The 19,249-nt window shown below is 42.5% G+C and overlaps 1 protein-coding gene across 4 annotated transcripts in view; it reads right to left on the bottom strand.

Annotated features, from left to right (window-relative positions):
- ABCA1 (ATP binding cassette subfamily A member 1) overlaps positions 1–19,249 on the bottom strand; it is a 92,741-nt gene that overhangs the window by 28,568 nt on the left and 44,924 nt on the right. For all 4 annotated transcript variants that reach the window (XM_064405071.1, XM_064405074.1, XM_064405072.1 and 1 more), the window contains exons 6-11: positions 18,879–19,000; positions 14,684–14,875; positions 7,500–7,586; positions 2,857–3,097; positions 2,145–2,284; positions 1,790–1,906 (exon numbers count right to left, since the gene is read on the bottom strand). In XM_064405071.1, the coding sequence (XP_064261141.1) occupies positions 1,790–1,906; positions 2,145–2,284; positions 2,857–3,097; positions 7,500–7,586; positions 14,684–14,875; positions 18,879–19,000 (899 nt within the window). The remainder of the gene's footprint in view (positions 1–1,789; positions 1,907–2,144; positions 2,285–2,856; positions 3,098–7,499; positions 7,587–14,683; positions 14,876–18,878; positions 19,001–19,249) is intronic.

Genomic DNA, 19,249 nt, shown 5'->3' with positions numbered 1-19,249 from the left:
CTCACCTTCTGGCTGGGATGGAGAGTGATTGAGGCATGCCTGAAGGCTCAACAGTAACAGTGCTGAGCAGAAGAGCACCAGAGCACCAGCACCAGAGGCCAGGTGATTTTTGTATTTTGCTTTTGTGCCATCAGGACTGGCTGAAGCAGCCATGATGTCCTGCCTTTGTCCTCCTGTCTGGGACAGTGCTTTCTTCACCTGGTTTAACCGCTAGCTTTTGAGGACGGGCTACTGTATGCACTATGCCTAGCACAAATGCACTGAAGCAGAAACCAGTCCACTGGGCAGACAATTTAAGGCCAGACAGGAAGGGAACAGCAATTGTAAATTACATAGTTGAACTGAAGTCAGGGAGATAAAAAGAAAAACCTACACAAGAGAGAAAACGGCAAAAATCCTTATGATTAAGAACAGGAAGTAGATTTTTTGCCACAACAAAAATGAAAGAGAGGTAAAGAGCTTCCCCATATTCTGCTGTTACCAGCAAACTAGAAAGTAGTGGGTCACACAGTTACAAAAACAACTTTGCAAACTGAAAAAACAGAACAGACCAAGCTACCAAGCAAAACATACGAAAAGGAAATCCAAGCACACAGGAATCAGATGTGCTGTGCTCTCTTCTCATTCGGTCTCCATGCGTGCAGGGAAATGGCTCAGCCTCATCGTGTTTAAGTCCAACATTAAAGCTCCTTAACCATAGGGGCACATGTTGCCCTTTCTGAAGTTCACAGGCACACTAGCATCAAGCTAGAAGTGGCAGGGATGGGCAAGTAAAGCACGTTCCTCTCTCTCAGCAGGAAGAAATATGCCAAACAGATTGTACAACCCAGAAAGTTGAGGTGTGATGGCCAGTCAACACAGAAACATTGCAACTGAAGGGGATGCTCCCTGGGAGCTGCCAAGGCACTGACAGTGAGGTACTCCTGCTTGTGTGAATGTCAACAGGTGACAACAAAGAGACCACTGTTACTGCACTGGTACAGAAAAGACCAGATTGCTGGGAACATCAATAATTAGCTACCAGAGGCAACAATGTTAACAAGCAACATAAAATATAAAACCGTAAAAGCTCAGGGCTCAGCAAAATATAAAAAAAAAAGTAAGAGCAACATTCACTTTCAGAGGACATCACTGCAAATCAATGTTTTGGACCTCAACTTTCACCTGAGCTTTGTAATGAACTGTTCAACTGTCTCTGGTGCTCTAGTATGTCATGTTGATGGAGAAGTACAACAGGCCAGGTCACACGATTATTCAGCAGAGCATTAAACTGGGGTTAAAAAGGTATGAATTTCAAGGTTTATACAACCTGGGGAGGTCTCTGTACACAAGACAGTGCAGTGTGATACCAAATCAACTGTGTGGCAGAGACAGCTGGAAAAACTACTCTACAGTGGTCCCTCTGTTTCTTGATGTTAGTTTTACATCACTGTACTTCCAAAGGCATTGGCTCAAGGTGCAAAGATATATCCCTCAGAGCTGCACCTGAGGAACCACGGTGACATGCTCATGACACATTAGAGCAACACTGCAGACAAAACAGCACATTTTCCAGCAGAGGCAAATTAGAATCGGGTGTGAAATGTGCACTGCTCCTGTTTGCAGGAGACTGAAGAAAGGAATGCCAAGCATAATGCAAGATCAGTACAATCAAGATTTCTTTCAAGAAGGGGTCTCATCCATAATATTTATCTGCCCAATTCAGGACTGAAGCACCATTTAAAATAAATATTTCATCATTTATTGCAATAAACAACAGCAGTGGTTCTGTCAAGGACAGTATACTGACCCGAATAAGATCCATTTCCTGACTACTTTCCATAAATGTCCAAATCTTTGGGCTTATCTCCTCCCACATTCCCCCGAGGTCACGAAACACACCCAGCTCCTGGAATGTCCTGTTCACCTGTCACAAAGAGGAGAGGAAAGTTATTTGCAAAAGCTGGTAGAGACCATCATAAGCTGAGAGGGTGTACTGAACCTTCAACAGTAAGTGCATGGGGGGTGGGAGATTAGGGAGGCTGTGCTTTTGCAGGCAATCCTTCCTAGGCTTGTGTTTGGGTCCAATTTAACTAGAGAGGATCAGCTGCACAGCCAGAGGACACAGCTAATGCTACATTATCAGAGGACAGGGCTAGAGTTACCTCAGACATGACCTTCCTTATAGCTGGTGTATCTGGAGTGTACAAGATCTTCCCAATCAGCAAGGGTTTCAAAGCCCTCCAGATAATCCTGGAAAGCGGGCTGGATTCCAGGTTCTTCATTAGCTCATTGCAGTAGGGTGCTGAAGAAGAGCACAAAGGTGAGTGGCTGAACAGCACAGTGACAACTGCAGAAGGCATAGAGCTTCAAGAACAATCAAAGCTGAAAGCAAAGCATTTTTCAGACACAAACCCCCTCCTTTACTGCAAAGCTCCACAAAAAGCTCCTTTTACCCCAAGCCTGCACAGTTTTCCCAGTGAACAAGGAGCAACCAGGTAGCCTCCAACACTAAGAGCCACAGTACTAGTTCTGCAACACTCCCACAACCGCAGTGCATGGCACAAACAAAATTTGTCCGGAAAAGGTCAGACATCCAGAGGCTGCATGTGACTGTGCTCCCTCTCCCACTAAAGCAGGTCCACTGCACAGCTTTCTGCGTACTTTACACAGTAGCTAGGTAGCAGGTCCTTGGGGGACTCTTCAAGTTGATAACTTACTGGCCTTAAGGGCATATGTAGGACAATATGTGTATGCCTTTCTGAAAGAGCAGTGAGTATGAGGACCATCTACTTTCATCTGTGTAAGTTTGGAAAACACTAGCAATGACCATCATGAAGTAGATGGGACCTCAGACCATGCCATTGTTACACTTACTTGTGGAGTTATCATAGAAGTTAATCACATCATCTTCAGTGCTGTTGCCTCCAAACAGTGCTTTGTAATTGTTATCCTCATACCAGTTGAGGGATTTAATTTTGAGTCCTCCACCTTCAGGATGGCCGCACACGATGCGTGACACGGCCTGATAGATCTGCGTAGAGGAGTTTGAGGCATTCACATTGGTCAGGAACATCACCTCTTGCCTCATGTCACTCCAGCTCTTCATGCTCAGCAGCTGGAGAGGAAGGGCAGAGAAAAGAATGGAAGTATCAAACAGGATCAGTAAAAGGAGAAGTTCTCTCTTCAAACCACAGAACAGATTTTTCAACAGATGAGACTCCCCTTGAACACAATATCAAAGGGAAGAACCAGGGAAAACAATTCCCCACCACCACAATGGAAGTCTCTTCTGAGCAAGCACTTGAAATATTCTTTCCAAGTTCTTTACTACTGAATTTTCTGCTCCAGTGCTGTGGGTGTTCCTGGCCTCCCTGCTCTCTAACATGGAAGCTGCTTGTCTTCCTGGTTGCACAATGGCTTACATTCCAGTGGAGTACCCTCACAAGGACAGGTGGGGTGGGGTACATCGAGTCAGAATAGGAATTAAAGGAACAACACCAAATGACTGCAGCTTGTGGGTCACAAACTGGATGAGCCACAGGCCACAGCAGTGTCACCTGGCACAATTCCACCCAACCTCCACTGATTTACACCAGGCAGCCAGTTTGACCTCACAGATTTGCATCATTTATTCCTGCCCCAGAAACTCCTTGCCCCATTGTCAACAGCATTCCCAGAATACCCTTGAAAACAAGCCCTGTTGCAGCCAGGAGCCTGACTTACAGCATAAGCTTTGCACACAGCCAGTCACTGCAGGAGCCTTCTGCTGGCCAGCTGACCTGACACCAGGCCTGAGGTGGCAACATTCAACCAGCCAGAACAATTAGTACCTCAAGACTCATTTGAGTGGCATAAGCCAGACAACATGCCTGCAATGTGTCATGAACAAAAGCACCATGCCCTGAACCTGAGATACTCACTGCATTAATGCCGCCATACTCAGGCACGGCCAAGCTCACCACAACAGGAAAAAATAACCCAGCTGCATGAGCACTGGTTTCATGCTACATTGGACTGTTGCTTTCAGACCCCCTATCCTGAGACGTCAGAACATCAAATGGTGATAATAAGTGGATGCTAAGAAGAAATAAGACAAAGGCAAGAATCTAGGATATTTCTCTAAGTAATCTTCCAGCTCCCATTTATTTGCAGCTCAGGGAATCTCAATTTCCTAACCCTCAATGACTTTCTTCCATGGTAAACTCATAGAATTTAGAACATCCACAAGTATTTAACATCCAATATCACAGGAAATAACCTCTCTCCTTATCTGGCTGTGGTTAGCTCCATTTGGTGTCATGTGGTTTTGTTTTTTGTTTTTACTGCAAGAGACAGTGAGCATTCAAGCCCTATCTCTTCTTCATGTGCCACTCAACTCTATAGGTTTTTGTCATATCCCCAACTCCTCTCTTCTGAAAGCTGAACAGTCTCAGCCTATTCCCTTGTTCCTTTTGTGAAAGCCATTATACTTCTAAATGTTCTAACTGGCCTTCTCTGAACATTGTTCCTTATGCTATCGCTTTTCAGAGAACAAGACCCTAGATCTGTGTTCCTTATCAAAGGGGTTTGTATAGTATCATGGTAAAATGCTACAGCTGGTTCTCTATCCCTTTTTAAGTGTTTTCTAGAATTTTATCTGATTTCTTGACTCCCACTGAAATATCAGGTGACATTAACTTGGATGTTCTTACTGGGCTGTCCAGAACAGGCACGTGCACCTAACAGGGTGAGCAGAGTTGCTGAGACACCTATTTGTAACTGCTCATCAACTGCATTTCAGAAAAAACTTCAAATGCTGTGCTCCAACTGCCCTATTTTCAGAGACAATAAGAGAGTCAAAGACCATCTGCCACTTTTGCTCACAGTGCATTGGTCTATCACCTTTGTTTAAATAAATGCAGATAATCAAAGTCTAAGACAGCTGGTAAAGCCAGACAGCAACAATGTTGAAAGCAGCAGTGTGCTGGAACAACCAATTCAAGTTCATCCAAGGAAAGCACACTCAAGACTCTTTGGCCTTACAGTGGGAGGTAAACCTGATCCTTTGTATGACCCATCTGTGCATGTTTTAGATATGCCAACATCTGGAGAAAAATTCTTGATGCTAAACAACAGCTACTACGTGTCACCTACACAAGGAGTCTCTATTTTCAGATGGCTAAGAGCACATGACACACTGATATAATGCAAGACAGTTGGAAGAACAGCAAAAGTCTGAATATAAATGTCCAGATTGACTGATTTGAGTGTACTTTTATTTCCTTGCTACTCACTGGTGCCTTTGCCTGCAGCCTGGCACCTCTGAGCCTGGCTCCAGGTTCAGAGTGACTTATAGGACACCAGCATCATGGAACAGGAATGAAAACTGTCACACAACCAGTTTTGTTTGTTACACATGTTCATGCAGATGTTTGGATTTGAGGATTCCTCACCCAAAAGGCCAAGGCTGGATTTCAGTTGTGACAATTTGAGTGCGCAATTCAAAGGGATGCCTCAGGGAGTTTTTGGTACATTAGCTAAAAGAGCTAATTTTTGCTCAGCAAAAAAGGCAGCTACTTCAACTAAAGTACCATAAACTCTCTAATATGATAAGTAAAGGTACTTAAATAGGAAGTGCAGATAATTCCCACGAACATATGAAGTAATAACCATTTTAAAGAAGGAATGCATTTGCAAACACATTTCTACAAATTATTTTGAAACAGCTTGAGTAAGGAACTTATGTTTCGTCTTCGGCACCAGCATCTTCACAACTTACATGCAGAGCTGATGTTTTTACACCTCTGGAAGCAAATATGTCAAATGTGAAGGGCTACTAAGCTATTTCTTCTTCCAGACATCAGGCCTGGCTCCCTAAGGGTATCTAAATAGTTGCCCTTGCTCTTGGTGTTTAATCTGCCCTCCTAGAAGTTGATTTAAAGAGTCCAAGGACACAGATCAAATCAATCCCCATACTCCAAGACAAATATTTTGTTCAGACCATTTTCTAATTAAAATTCCCTGCTAGAAAGGCTCCTAGACATGGCACAAACAATAGGTCTCTCCACCCCCTCAAGCTGCTGCCCTTTGAAACAAGGGAGCAAGTCCCTCCTTTTCACACAGAAATCCGCCTGACAGACAATAAGAAGTAACTTTCGGTCAAGCCATCTGGAGCAGCTCATGCTGTACACAGAGCAAAATGCTGCCTTTGTTTGCACAGCAGGACAGAATAAAAGGTAGTCGTGCCCAAAACAGCTGCCAAGCAAAAGGCACGTTACCCTGGGACGTTTTCGGCCACATCAGCAAACTGGGTATCACGTGGTTTCAATTATTTTTATCCCAGACAAGAAGAAAGGCCAAGCTTAAATGACGTAACAGGAAACAGCTGTAGTCAAACTCTGAAGGGCAGCCTCCCTGCTAGCAGCAAAAGCTCTTCCATAGTCCTAACTGAAGCTGATCCTGGAATCGTCTTAATTTCAATGTGAAGGGAGCTGCGCAGCAGGTTGTAGGACTCGGAGAGGGGTGCGTGCCAGGAATTGTTGGCTGGCACAGCGCAGGCTCCAAGCAGCTGCCCCTCTGTGGGAGTGAGGCGCACGCTAACCTGGAGTGACCCGCTCTTGTGCATGCTCCCAGAGGTTACTGCCGTTCACGGCGCAGAGCCTCTAGCTCTGATGCAAAGACGGAAGACTAGCTAAGGGAGGAGGAGTCGAAGGCATTGTTTAGCTTAGATGGAGGCGGCGGCACTGTTTAGCTTAGATGGTTGTGATTTCTGCTCCAGGGAGAGAATGTTTTTGACTAATAGCAGCACTTCAAAGTCAGAGCCAGACAAAAAACTAGGATAAGTTTCTGGCTCAACACCCACCCCCTACCCCCCCAGATTTGGACTTCTGATTCAAACTTAGGTATGCAGGGCTTTTTTTCTTAATCCATAGTTTCACCTGCAAAAGCAAATACTTGCAGTCTCTAGAATGTCAATTTAACTGTGTAACTTGCTTTGTCTTAGCATTGTGATGTTATTGTGCTGAGCGCCCCACAAGACTGGAAAACAATCTCTGGCCCAAAAAGCAAAATAGATAAAGAGAAAACAGTAGCCTACTGCTACTAATTTAAATTATAACAGCCACAGCACCTTTTCCACAAGCCATACCCTCGCTGCACACAAAACCCAGTAGCTATAACCAATTAATAACCCTAATATGGGCTGGCAACTAGATGGGAAAAAATAGAAAGGAAAGCCTCAATATGTAGTTTGCAAGGCACTACCTGGCAGCAGATGTACTGCAAGCCCAACTGTTGTGCCACTGCTGAAAAGACAAAACACTACAGAAAATGTCCTAATCCCTGTTATGGTATTTGTAACTTGAAGTGCCAAGAGGTTGCGAAGTGCATGCTGCCTGCACACAGGGAAAACAGCTGTAGGATGGGGAAAAGTTTCAAAACAAGCCAGAGATTTGACTATAAATTGCTTCTTGTACTTGATCACAGGCTAAGATAGCAACCACAGTGATGTGTTCTCCTGACACAAAGGCTCTTCTTACCTCTTTAACAAGATTTCCAAAGCTCTCTCTCAAAGTTTCCACAGTTTCTGACAGATCCCACAAGGAGGAATTGAAAGAAAGTTGTCTCTGCAGGAAGAGAGAAAAGGAAACTAGAAGTTACTGCAAAGCACAAATGAAGAAATTAAACTCTTGTAAACATTCTTGAATAGAGCAATTAGGACTGTTTAGATTGGTGGGGAAGATGAAGCTGGCTTTCTGTGTAATGTTGAACTTAAAATACCATGGGCTTCTGCACCCTGCAATGTGATAGGATCACCCCTTTCTCTTCTCACAGTTTTAGTACACAGATACCATAATCAGAACCATACCAACAAAATGTTAAATGCATGCACATACACTTACAATGCAAAGGATGACTTGCATTCCAGGTCACAAAACAAGCACAGTCTACAGGACAGCACATGAAATCCCACAAGCCAGTGCTAAGAAGGGGAAGCAAAGTCAGTACAGCGGAGAAAAGGACAATTTGGTGGGTACTGGTTTTCAGCGAGACTACACAGATACAAGATACTCAGACACAAAGGACTCCCTACTGCAGTGTGCACTATCACAGGCCTTGATATTCTTTATCCAAACCAAGGGTGTATTTTAAAACAAACAGCTTCCAGGAAATAGTTGGCATGCACTGTTACCAAAGAGCAAGACTGATAGGCTTCCAGAAATGGAAGGCATAGCTTTCAGGAAACTATTTGCTCTAGCAGGAAGTCACATTGAGGACAACTCCCTGTTTCCAATTGCTCTATGTGTAACTGGTGGCCTGGAGTTCAGTTTGTGGGGTTCTTCTTCCCTTCCATTCACATATCTGGATTATCTTGCATGGAAAACATTTGGGCACAATCCTTGTTTCAGGGGAATGAAGATTAAAACAAACTCCTAAGATTTCATATTAGGAGCTCATTGCAGCATTTAAAAGCATACTAAAGTTATAGCACTGCAACACACAGATGAACAGCCAAGGCCCTTGATTTTAAAACATATCTTTTGAGCTGAATCTCTTCCTTTTCACATCTTTCCTGGGGCAATTTCTGGAAACAAAGCCTGGAGGTTTTAGCTTGTTCTGCTAGATCTGCTGGAGATGGGTAAGACCTGGTCAGTGCCAGCTATTGTAAATGGGCACTGTTCTGCTGATCTGATGGGATGTTTAAAACTCATTTTCTGAATGCACAGTTAGTTTTTGCTCCAAAACCAGTTGCAAATTCAGGGAGGATTCTCTAACCTCTATGGATCTGTACTAAATGCAGTCCTTAAGGTCTGGATAAATAAAAACATATAATCTAGGAGAAAAGCAATTAAATATCCCAAATATATCTTGAAGGTGTAGACCTTCAAGACATATTTAAAGAAATTTAGCCAGCAAATATCAAAGCCACTTATCTGCTCTACCACTACAACTTTAGCAGTAAGATGAGGTAGAAAGTTCCAGGTTCATGCATAACAATGTGCATGTGTTTCTTCAGCTCCATATACTTCATCAATCTACACAAAGATTTGTGTTCACAGCATTCAGAGGTGATTCAGGGACAGGGTGGATGAGGAAGTTTTCTGAAGATACTAATTGGTTCAGAACAGTGAAAAGTCAAAATTCAATTGCAAAGGATTAGTGAACATTCTCCTACTGACACTGTTACAAAGTGCCAGACAAAATTCACCATTGCAAAGTAAAGTACATAGGGAAAAGACAGTTCTACCTTAAGACACCCCTTGTATGGCCCTGAATTAGCTAATGCCACTCGAAAAGACAGATCTTAGAAATACAGTGAAAAAACAGACCAACATCAACATAAATCCACAATGCAATCCTCGTTCACAAGTACTATGTGCAGTTTTGGGTTCTCCATCTCTGAAGGAGCTCAGGTACAGACAAAGGCCATGTCTGTACCATTCAAGGTAAAAATGGTTTTTGAAGGAAGAACAATAGACCCCAGTTCTTCCAATGGGATGTGTAAGGACAAAGAGAGGTTATGACAAAGGTCTGTAGACTTACAAGTGGGATGAGGAATGGAAGTGGGATGATTGCTCTCTATGCCTCGTCATACAGAGCTAGAAAACTTCCAGTGAAATGATCCGTTTAAAAAAAACCAAAGTAGCTTCTGCATATGCAGCTTAGTCAAAACAGGAAAAAACCCCAGTAGACTCTACACAATGCTGAAAGTATTGTGAGTTTGATAAATACTCAAAAGAACTAATTGAGCATAAAAATCTTACATAAAAATGTTATTAAACAACAAGATCCCAACAGCAGATGAGAAAATCTGGGTTGCAAGCTACTGAAGAACAGGACATTACACTGAAGAAATATTACATGCTTGCCCAGTGGCTGCATCCTTTCACATGCCTCCATTAAGGGCCACTGCTGGATTATGAGTCAAGGACACTGAATCTAACGTGACTTTTTCCTGACCTCGTACATCTTAGGTGATTCAAGGAGCTTGCAAACCTTACTCTGAAATGTGAAGAGTACCCATCTATCCTTTCATACCACAGTACCCTGACCTTTCTTCCCTAACAAATTCATATCATTTCAAGATCACTTCTCACCAGAACTTGCAATAGTACTGTTTATATGGAGGAAATTTTACTCTCTCTACCACTTCTTGAACCTTAAAGCCCACTCAGGAAGCCTCTCATAAGTCATGACCAGAGACAATAACAAAAGATCAGTCACAAGGGCCAGTCTTCTTTGAACAGATGAACATGTCATTAATTTCCCTGTAATATACATCTTTGTAGTGACTCACTAAGTAGTTAATTATATTAATAAGAAACCTCTAGGTCCAGGGTAGACCCAGGAAGACTATTCCTACTGTGGGACTGTCTTTAGCAGACATCTGCACTACATCTATGGGCTGGGGTGGGCAGTGACTCATATACTGGCAATGTGCTGCAAAAACATCACCTGTCTGTTCTAGGCACACCGTGGAAAGACAAATGTCTATCACATTTTGAACACAGCTGCCCTCTACAATTACTGTGGTAGTGGCTACCAAGTCACTAAATTTGTCTTTTGGGGCAGCCAACATCATAATACTCTTGAAGTACTGAGTGCACTGTGGAGAACTCTGTGCTTGTCTGGGCATGCTACAAGATTTACTCTAGTGACGAATACTTGAGATGGCTAGAGTTGAGGGATGAGCCTTGAATAAATTCACATGAGACTTACAGGGGATGGACAAATCTGATTTAACATACATGAGAATGCATGGGTTTAAAGTGTTGGGAAGTCAAAATATTCAGCCAAAATTCAGTCTGCAACATACAGCTGACTGCTTCTCCTTAATGAAGATGACTCTGCCACATTTGCTTTGAAATAGTTATTACAACTTTATACTGATCTTACCAGAAACTTTCCACTGGCCTCTGCAGAAAAATCACATGCTTGAAGCTTCAGCTCTTGTTTCCTGAAAGTGGAAGTCTCAAACCTCTGCTGCTTAAAGGGTGATACCATTGTGCTTGACTGAACACTCTCTCAAAAGACCAAGGAAAACTACGAATTCAGTTGCAGCACATATTTACATTAGGAGACCTTTTCTAAAAAACATTTTTCAACTGCAATGAATTTATTATCTAATGTTTAGTTCATGCTAACCATTTGACAAAATACCACCCATATTAAAGAGGGAGAAAGAAACAATTAGATTTTCATGTGCTCACCCACAGTATTTCAAGGACCACTGTAGTAGACAAGCCACAGCATATTTATGGCTTATTATAGATCCATACCACTGGAAGTGAGTAGGGCAAAACCCTTATTAGGCAGTGCTGTCCAAGAGATGAAATTCCACAGGAGCAATCTGAATTATCATTTAACCTTCCCCCACCAAATCACATTCAAAACTGGGAAGACTTGCAGAAGGATATACAAACAGGTACTTCTATTATATAAGACGGTCAGAAATGTCCACTGGACTGTGTGGTAATGGCTGGGAACTTACTGCCATTGCTCTTGTTAGCCTTTCCCAAACTGCGTAGTTCCTCTATGGCACAAGTGCTGGCCTACCACAAGGAGAAAGCCAGGAAGGAAATTTGCATGCATGCAGTCTATGCAGTCATGTTTCACTACTGTTCTCAAACCAGCTTCTCCTGCCTCAGTCTCACTCAGCCAGTGCAAGGCAAGCCTCAAGAAGAGAATGTGTCCACAAGGAGCTTGTACAACATGTCCTATAGTATTGTTGGTCAGAAGGCTTCAGAGAATGGATGCTGAAGACATGGGCCATGGAATAGGGAATTTGACTTTTTGAAACACTTTTTCCTTCTAGTGGAGTGAACACTCAGAAGAAGGAAAGTTGATCCTCCACCTTGGTGCCCCATGATCACACACAGATTTTCTGCTGGGTTTTGATCTGAACAGCCTGCTTCAAGTAGGTTCTTACATGAAAAAGAGTAAGAACACAGACTTTAACCTCCCTACCATACCTCCATGTGCTTGGCTCTGCTTTTGCATCCTACAGAACAGGCTAAATTCATGCAGTACAAAAGATCAGTGACAGAGCTAGAATTCTAGTGTAAAATTTTAATTAGAAATTCTTGTTTTAACTGTATCACTGCCCTTTGGGCAACACTGAAGGTCTTCTGGATAGAACTGAGGAGCAGGTATGTAAAATATTTATTCCTTGTCTTTCTTTTTATAAAAACAGTGCTGTGACATTTAGAGCTCATGCATTTCATCATGCATGCACTTTATTTTTTTAAAACCTTGATCTGTCCATAATTTGCTAGTAATTACTGCATTTTTGAGAGCTACTTACAACACTTAGCATTTCCCTGAGGCTGCAAATGCACACACATTTTGAGCCAGAACTGAGTGTTATCATCAGGGTCTCAGCCCACACACTCATTCCCTGATCATAGAGCTCTAAATCTTGCACTCTACCCTTCAAGTTTTAGCATAAATATTTGTGTAAACATACAATCAGGTCAATCACTTTTAATCCAGATCAATTACATGATGAAACTTACTGCACCATCTTGCAGAGGGAATAACAAACAGGAATGAAGAGGGGAAAAAAACCAAGCAGGTGGATGTCAGGCTAAGTAATATGTATTAAGACATTTCAAGAAATCATAGCCACTTAACTGCCCAGATATCAGAGAGGCACAAATTTCCAGTTTACAATTGAAGCCCTTGGTGTTGAATTTACAGAGTTCTTGCACAGTTGCAAGCCCTTGTATTAACCTTCTTGTACTAAGATCCTGCCTCTCCATAAATCACAAAATAGTGCAGTCATTGAAGGTCATGTCCAATTACACACGCTAAAAACCTGTCTCCAAATTGCTGTTGCACCTGCATTGGACTTGGCCCTTACTTTGCTTACTGAAATGCCTTGCTGTGAAGTACATCAAAGAGATTCAGGAAAAAAAAACTAATATCTTGACAAATTGCTGGCATTGGTTTACAGACTCTGTAGTAGATATAGAGCATGCTATCTTCAGTGTGCATGTCCAAGATTTGACACACAACGCCTCCAATAAGCTGTGTCAAAAGCCTCCTTTGTTCATGAGCAGAAAGTTCCCTCTTTGTTCAAGGATGTTATTGCAGGTCAGAGCACCTTTTAGCCTGTAAAAACACTAAGTTTCAAATGTGTTGGTTGTGATCCCACACTAAATTTATCCATTTTGTCTGGCCACATAGAAGCCAGTTAGTTTTTGTTTCACTCACTGATTCATTACAGCAGCTCTTAACTACCGGATACACTGTGACACATTTCTGTAGACCTTTACCAGACAATAAGGCGCAGCAGGTTTAGAACTCCTGGCTTCTGGACTCTAGCTCTTTTCCCCTTAAAGACAAGCTCATGAGCCAGCTTCTCAGAAGGCCCCCAAAACTGCACATAATGTCTTAAATCTATACTGCTGTTGCCAAGAGGCACAAAGTGGCTTATGAATGTTTCCTTTCACCAACAAACAACACAGACCTAAGAACACAGACAAGCAGTACCTGCTTCTGTCAGCTAAGCTGCAGAAGCTTTTATAAATAAGAAAAGCAAGACAGTCTCCACAGGGCCCAGAAAACCAATTGTGAGTGGTTCAATAGCTGTCTATTTCCAGCCCCCTCAGACCCCAGAATTCTACCACCTTTGAGTGGTTTAAAGTAAATTATGTATATATGTGCATATACACATACAACTGAAGACAAGTTAACAAGTTACAGTGAGTCCTCTCCAAACAGCCCATCTCTGTTACAATTTTAGTGCTGTTACCCCCTCTCTTATTGCTTATGGGTTGTCTTGCTCTTCCAGCAGCAAAGACAAAGTGCAGATGGAGACACATGGAAAACAGAAGATGAGCTGTGGAGAGAAGAAGTCACTGACCACTACATAGTGTGCAGGAGAGAAATATGATTCCACTGCTTAATAATGACCCTCTTTGACTGTGGACAAAGCCAAGCAATTGGTACATGACTTTGAGTACTGAAAGACTCATCAAATATGAAATCTGACACAGCAGACAATAGAATATTTGTTTTAGTGGGTAACAGAGTTGGTTCTGTAGTTCTTTCTTCACTCTGCTGTCATTTCTAGCACTGAATTCCTCAAACTTCCATATTTTAACAGATATTGCAAATCTGTAGCAAAACATTATTGGATTTTCCTAGATCTAAGTCTCCAGTTACCCTGTAAATAATGTATTTTCTTGAAGTTCAATGAATTCTTCCCCCAATACCCATTCCACTGGTTGATTTTTGAAACAGGACTTTACAATTTGACTCTGCTTCATATGATTTAAACCTCCTTAAAGGTTGTGACCTGTCAGAGGCTAGAAAATTCTGTACTCAGTGGCCCCATGCCAAGGGCAGAGGGTGGTAGTTTTAGTGCTTAGCAAAAGCCAGGCTCATATCTGGACTCATTCCAGCCAAGATACAACATTTGACCAGAACATAGGGACAACCAAGTTTGTTTGTTACTGTGCAGCTTAAAGACTTTCCTCAGACAAGCTGAACTGCAGACTACACACACTTATGCTGTGCAAGTAGCAGACTGAAGAGGGGTAAGAATGATGGGAAGAAGCATGCTGTTCATGGTCCCATGAAAAGGCCGACCATCCTTCTTCTTTCTAACTGCCTCTAAGCAGTTCTGGAAATGCAGGGATGAATTCCTAGACTGAATGACATGGAAAATGTCACTGTGTCAATGACAGACTCTCACTGGTGTGCCCAGTGAACTCACCTGAAGAGGCTTCAAAGGATTCAGGTTGGCACGGAAGGCTTGCTCGGCTGCATGGAGTTTTTCCTTTGACAAGGTGCAAATGAAGGCTTCAGAGTCCATGGCTGCCGTTTGATTTTGGATCATTAGAAATTCAGATGATGTTGAGCTATTGCAGAGATCTCTCAGTCGCATTCGGTAACCAGATACAATGACCTGTGAAAGTGGGAAAAGCATGTAAGTCTGCCTTCATCTAAGACTTCAACAAAAAAAATTGGTTATTGCTCAGACAAAGCAAGCTGTTCATAACACTTCCAGATGGAGGTGAGGGGGCATTCTTCCCTACAGGTTCAGCAGCCCTGATTCATATGCAACTCAGTTCCAAGAAAATCCCTTCCCTGCTGAGTACATGGGAGAGAAGTCCTGGGGGAGGCATGTCTCTCTTCATTCTCCCACACATATGCACAAAGCAGCCATGATCCTGTCCTCCACAGCAGCCATTTCCTCCAACCAAGGGTACATGCATTGCCTAACAATTCAGTTTTCTGGGAAATGAGCCACAGAGAAAAAAACAAGGCTTGTGACCAGACACAAGTCTGGCAAATCTATGTGAAGGGCAAAAGACCTATGTCCCAAACTACTTAAGACATATCAGCCAGCCACATTTTCTATGCAGTAATGATTCAGAATCATCTCCCTGAACTCCAAAGTATCTACTCACTAACTGCTGAGACAAACGTTTTGCAGTGGTTTTGAGAGATAACGTATCAGTGAAAAAAAAGTTATCTTACTGGCTGCAACAAATGAGATAAGATCCTAGAGTCTTCCTCCACAGGCATATTTTTCTTAAGGTAATGGTTGCCTTGTCAATAATGTCTTCTTATCCACATGCAATCACCTTATTAACAAAATTGATAAAATCCCTCTGTGTTATCACAAGACTGTTTCAGACCTGATAAACAAATTCTTTTAATAAGGTCAGTTACCAGCTTCATGTTTGCTGAACAGCAAAGTCCATGCCAAAAAGCTGTGTACTTCTCAAAGGTGATAAACAAGGAAAAATCCTGAGTCTACTATTGGAAAGAAACTTTTGTTTGCCTTGGGGCTAGACAGATGGAACCATTTTACTGTAAATACACAGGTAACAACAGCAGTATACTTAATTTCTTCTTTCTGTCATTTCATAAGACCCAGTGTACATTGCCCAATTCTCAACAACTAAAGAGGATTGATCTACATTCCAGAAGAGTTAGCAGCTCATGAACCAGGCTGGTAAGTCTGAAACTTTTCGTCTGTCAAAACCAAAAGGGTATGCATAATCTGAGGGAAAAACTGCATTACATTCAGGAAACAAGCAAATGAAACTGACAGGAGAGAGAAGGGATTTTTAATGCAATACGCATGCAAACCTTTAAATTTGGTCTGTATCCATATGCCAAAAATCCCATCTTTCAATGCCAAAAGCTTTCACATCAAAAAAATTTGGGGTGCTTTTTTTCTTGCCAGCAGAAATACTACTACGAGTGTTACAGACATGCTGAAAAGGAGGTATTTGTGGGGCACTGAAATAACACTCCCAGAACAAGCTCCCCTGGGTGGACATATAGAAAAACCAGTGTCTCCCAGTGCCTCAAGTGTTCACTCACAAAAAGTGAAGGTGAGCAACCTTCCACCATTCTGAAAATGTCCACCTTTTTCACCCAGATTTTAGGCTGCTTGGGTGAGAAGCTGCCCTTTCAAAGCATTGAGGTCCATAGCATGAGACCTTAGAAAAACCATTCTACCTATCCATCCTGAAGCACCCAGTCTCACCAAGTCAGCAAGTTCTCTAATCACTTGCAGTCATCTGAACCCATGGTGCCTTCAGCAGGCAAAAATACATCTGAAATGACGAATTTAGTTCCCTAAGGACTCTCAAAATGCAAGGCTTATGCCTGAAAGTAGTCATAGGTAATTGTTCTGTCCTTACATGTCATGTAATTCTCTCCTTGGGACTTTTCCTGCTTCATGAAACAGAGATTTATTCCAAGCAGAATAGGCAGTGGCCATTACTATTTACTCTTCACTGATAGTCAATGCATCATGCTTCAGCACTGGCCCAGGACCTCAAGCCTTCAGCTTTTCAGAGGGACAGGACCTATTCCCACCTCCAAGCCACACAAGAGGTGTCTGGCCACACCTGGACAACAGCAGCATACCAGCCTTGATTACACAGCTGCTTGCCCACTGCTGACCCAAGCACCTTCCAAATCCCACACCCTTCTGAGCACACCTGCCACGACTGGAAAAACACAAGGCTGAGCCACTCAGCCCCAGGAAGCAACATGCCCATCAAGACAAGGCTCTGGTCGGTTTTATCTGTTTGCACTAATTTCAGTATGCTAGATACACAACTCTGCTGGATATACCAGAGCGCTGTCATTACAGTAACACCACTGAATAGTCCCATCTCCTTGGAGACTGCAGTTCCCTACTTGATGGTGCAGCGTAACTTCAGGCCTTGCTGAACAGCCCCAGGACACCAACAGACGGCAGAAGCAGGCCGTATTTGCTGTGAAAGGTTGGCACACTCTGGCTAGGCCCTTTTACTATATGACTTCTGAATGAAGCTGTGACCCACTCATTCAGAAACCTAACAAATACTGCCTATTAATACTGAAGTCACTAGGCAGCTCAGCAGTGAGGTCAGATCTACAAAGCAGATCTCCAGCAAAATCAAAGATGTCCATTTTGTGAGTCAGATAAAGTCATTCTGCAGGAAGGGAGCGGTCTGCATGTCTAGTTACCATCTGTATTAGAAAATTGCTCACAGAAAATTTGGTGGGCCACTGCTCTGTTCCACAGCTTAACATCCTGGTGCTCAGATTAGCTCTTCTTGCCATCCCTAAGCACAGAATGCTGTTATGACTTAGCAGCATCACTCCTAGTCCTTTAGCAGAATCAGCTCAGAAATTACACAAGAGCACAGCCTGAAGCATTCAAGGAAGAATAAGGTGACTGACCAGTCTTTCACCATACTTCAGACACATTATGTAGATACAAGCTAAGCTTTTTGCCTCCTTCCATTTCCATATACAACCAATAAAGCTTGGCAGTCACACAATGTATAGTGAGGTTTTTGCCTGTTTGAAAATCTTTCTGCCCCTCCACTAACTTAGGGAGAATTATAAGAATGCTGTTGCTTCAGTCTTCCAGTTACCCTCCCAGAATCATCTGTAGCATGATTCTGTCTTAATCTAATTAGTTTCAAGTAAAACAAAGCTTGCAGCCTAAAATGGGTAAGATTTTTTTCTCTGCTTTACATTTTTTTAGCAGAATGTGTCCTTAACTTGTAGGATAACTTATCAAATTGCACTAAAACAGATGGCTTGAAAGAATTCACTAAAGAACAAGACAATGTGTGCAAAGAGGGACAGCATTTGTAACTACAGGAAAACAAAGACTAAAAGGACAATTAATCCATTCCACTTCAATTAAGAGATCTGATATGGAGTTGAGGATCAAAACAGATTTTCTTTTCCTTTTGCATACCACCTTTTGCATTCTTTCAAGAGAACCCTGGGTCTTCCTTTGAAGTCTGTTCTGACTTCTGCATTAGAAAGGATGCTGGGGGACTAATTCATCAAACCTAGCAAAAAACATTTTACGTGCATGACAATGAGAGACAGCCATCACATGACAGGGCTCTAGTCTACTGTCACCACTTGTTTATGACTGCAATCACGGATCACTCAGGACAGCAGGACTCTTGTCCAACATAATTTACCGTGTGTCTGTGTTAATGTGTGGGCCACAAACCTAAAAGTAGAGCTCCTTCTGCTGCGCAGGAATGTAAGGCAGAGCAAGACCTAGAAATCCTGCTCCAGTCCAAGCTGCGTGGCTGAAAACAGTCAGAACAGCACTAGCAGCTTAATTAATGTTTTACTTCCACTAAAAAAAAAAAAAAAGAAGAAGAAGGAGGAAGAAATTCAGCTTAGCCTGAGGGTACTATTTTCTTATGCAGGTCGAAACACTTACTAATGTTCCCAGTGTCCTTTTACAGTTTAAAATCAAATAAGACAGTAAATTGAGGGCAAGGGGGAAGACAGAAGCAGGGAATACATTTTCCTCTGTGTTTCCACAGCACCTAGCACAGAGGGATGCAGCACTGTGGATCTTGGCACTACAGCTAAACAAACAATAGACAAGCATTATGTTAGGAGCTGAAAGTACTCTTTACCTGCTGCAGGTTGACCCCTGCATCCAGTAGCTCCTCTATGGCAGATGATGGCATAGAGACATTACGATGGAGGAAGTCAGAGAATGTCTCATTGTCAATCAGGAAATCCCGAAGTTTCAAGTCTGGAAAATGACAAAACAAGCAAAATTCTGGTCACAGCAAAGCTGAACGGAAACTCATGTGAGAGCACTGAACAGGAAAAGTCAAGCTGATAAATAGGGGAGAGGGAATTACACAAACCATAGCACAAAAGGAAGAGGAGCTGCTGGTAAAGTGCTCTGAAACTTGGCAGGCTTCAGAAATGTCAATCCATGATGTCTTGGTCTCAAATAAAATCCCCAAACCAACAACAAAAAAAGCAATCGACCTTC

This window comes from Passer domesticus, chromosome Z, assembly GCF_036417665.1.
Source record: "Passer domesticus isolate bPasDom1 chromosome Z, bPasDom1.hap1, whole genome shotgun sequence".
Taxonomy (NCBI): domain Eukaryota; kingdom Metazoa; phylum Chordata; class Aves; order Passeriformes; family Passeridae; genus Passer; species Passer domesticus.
The sequence above is the reverse complement of the archived record's forward strand: the minus strand, read 5'-3'. Positions and strand labels throughout refer to the sequence as shown.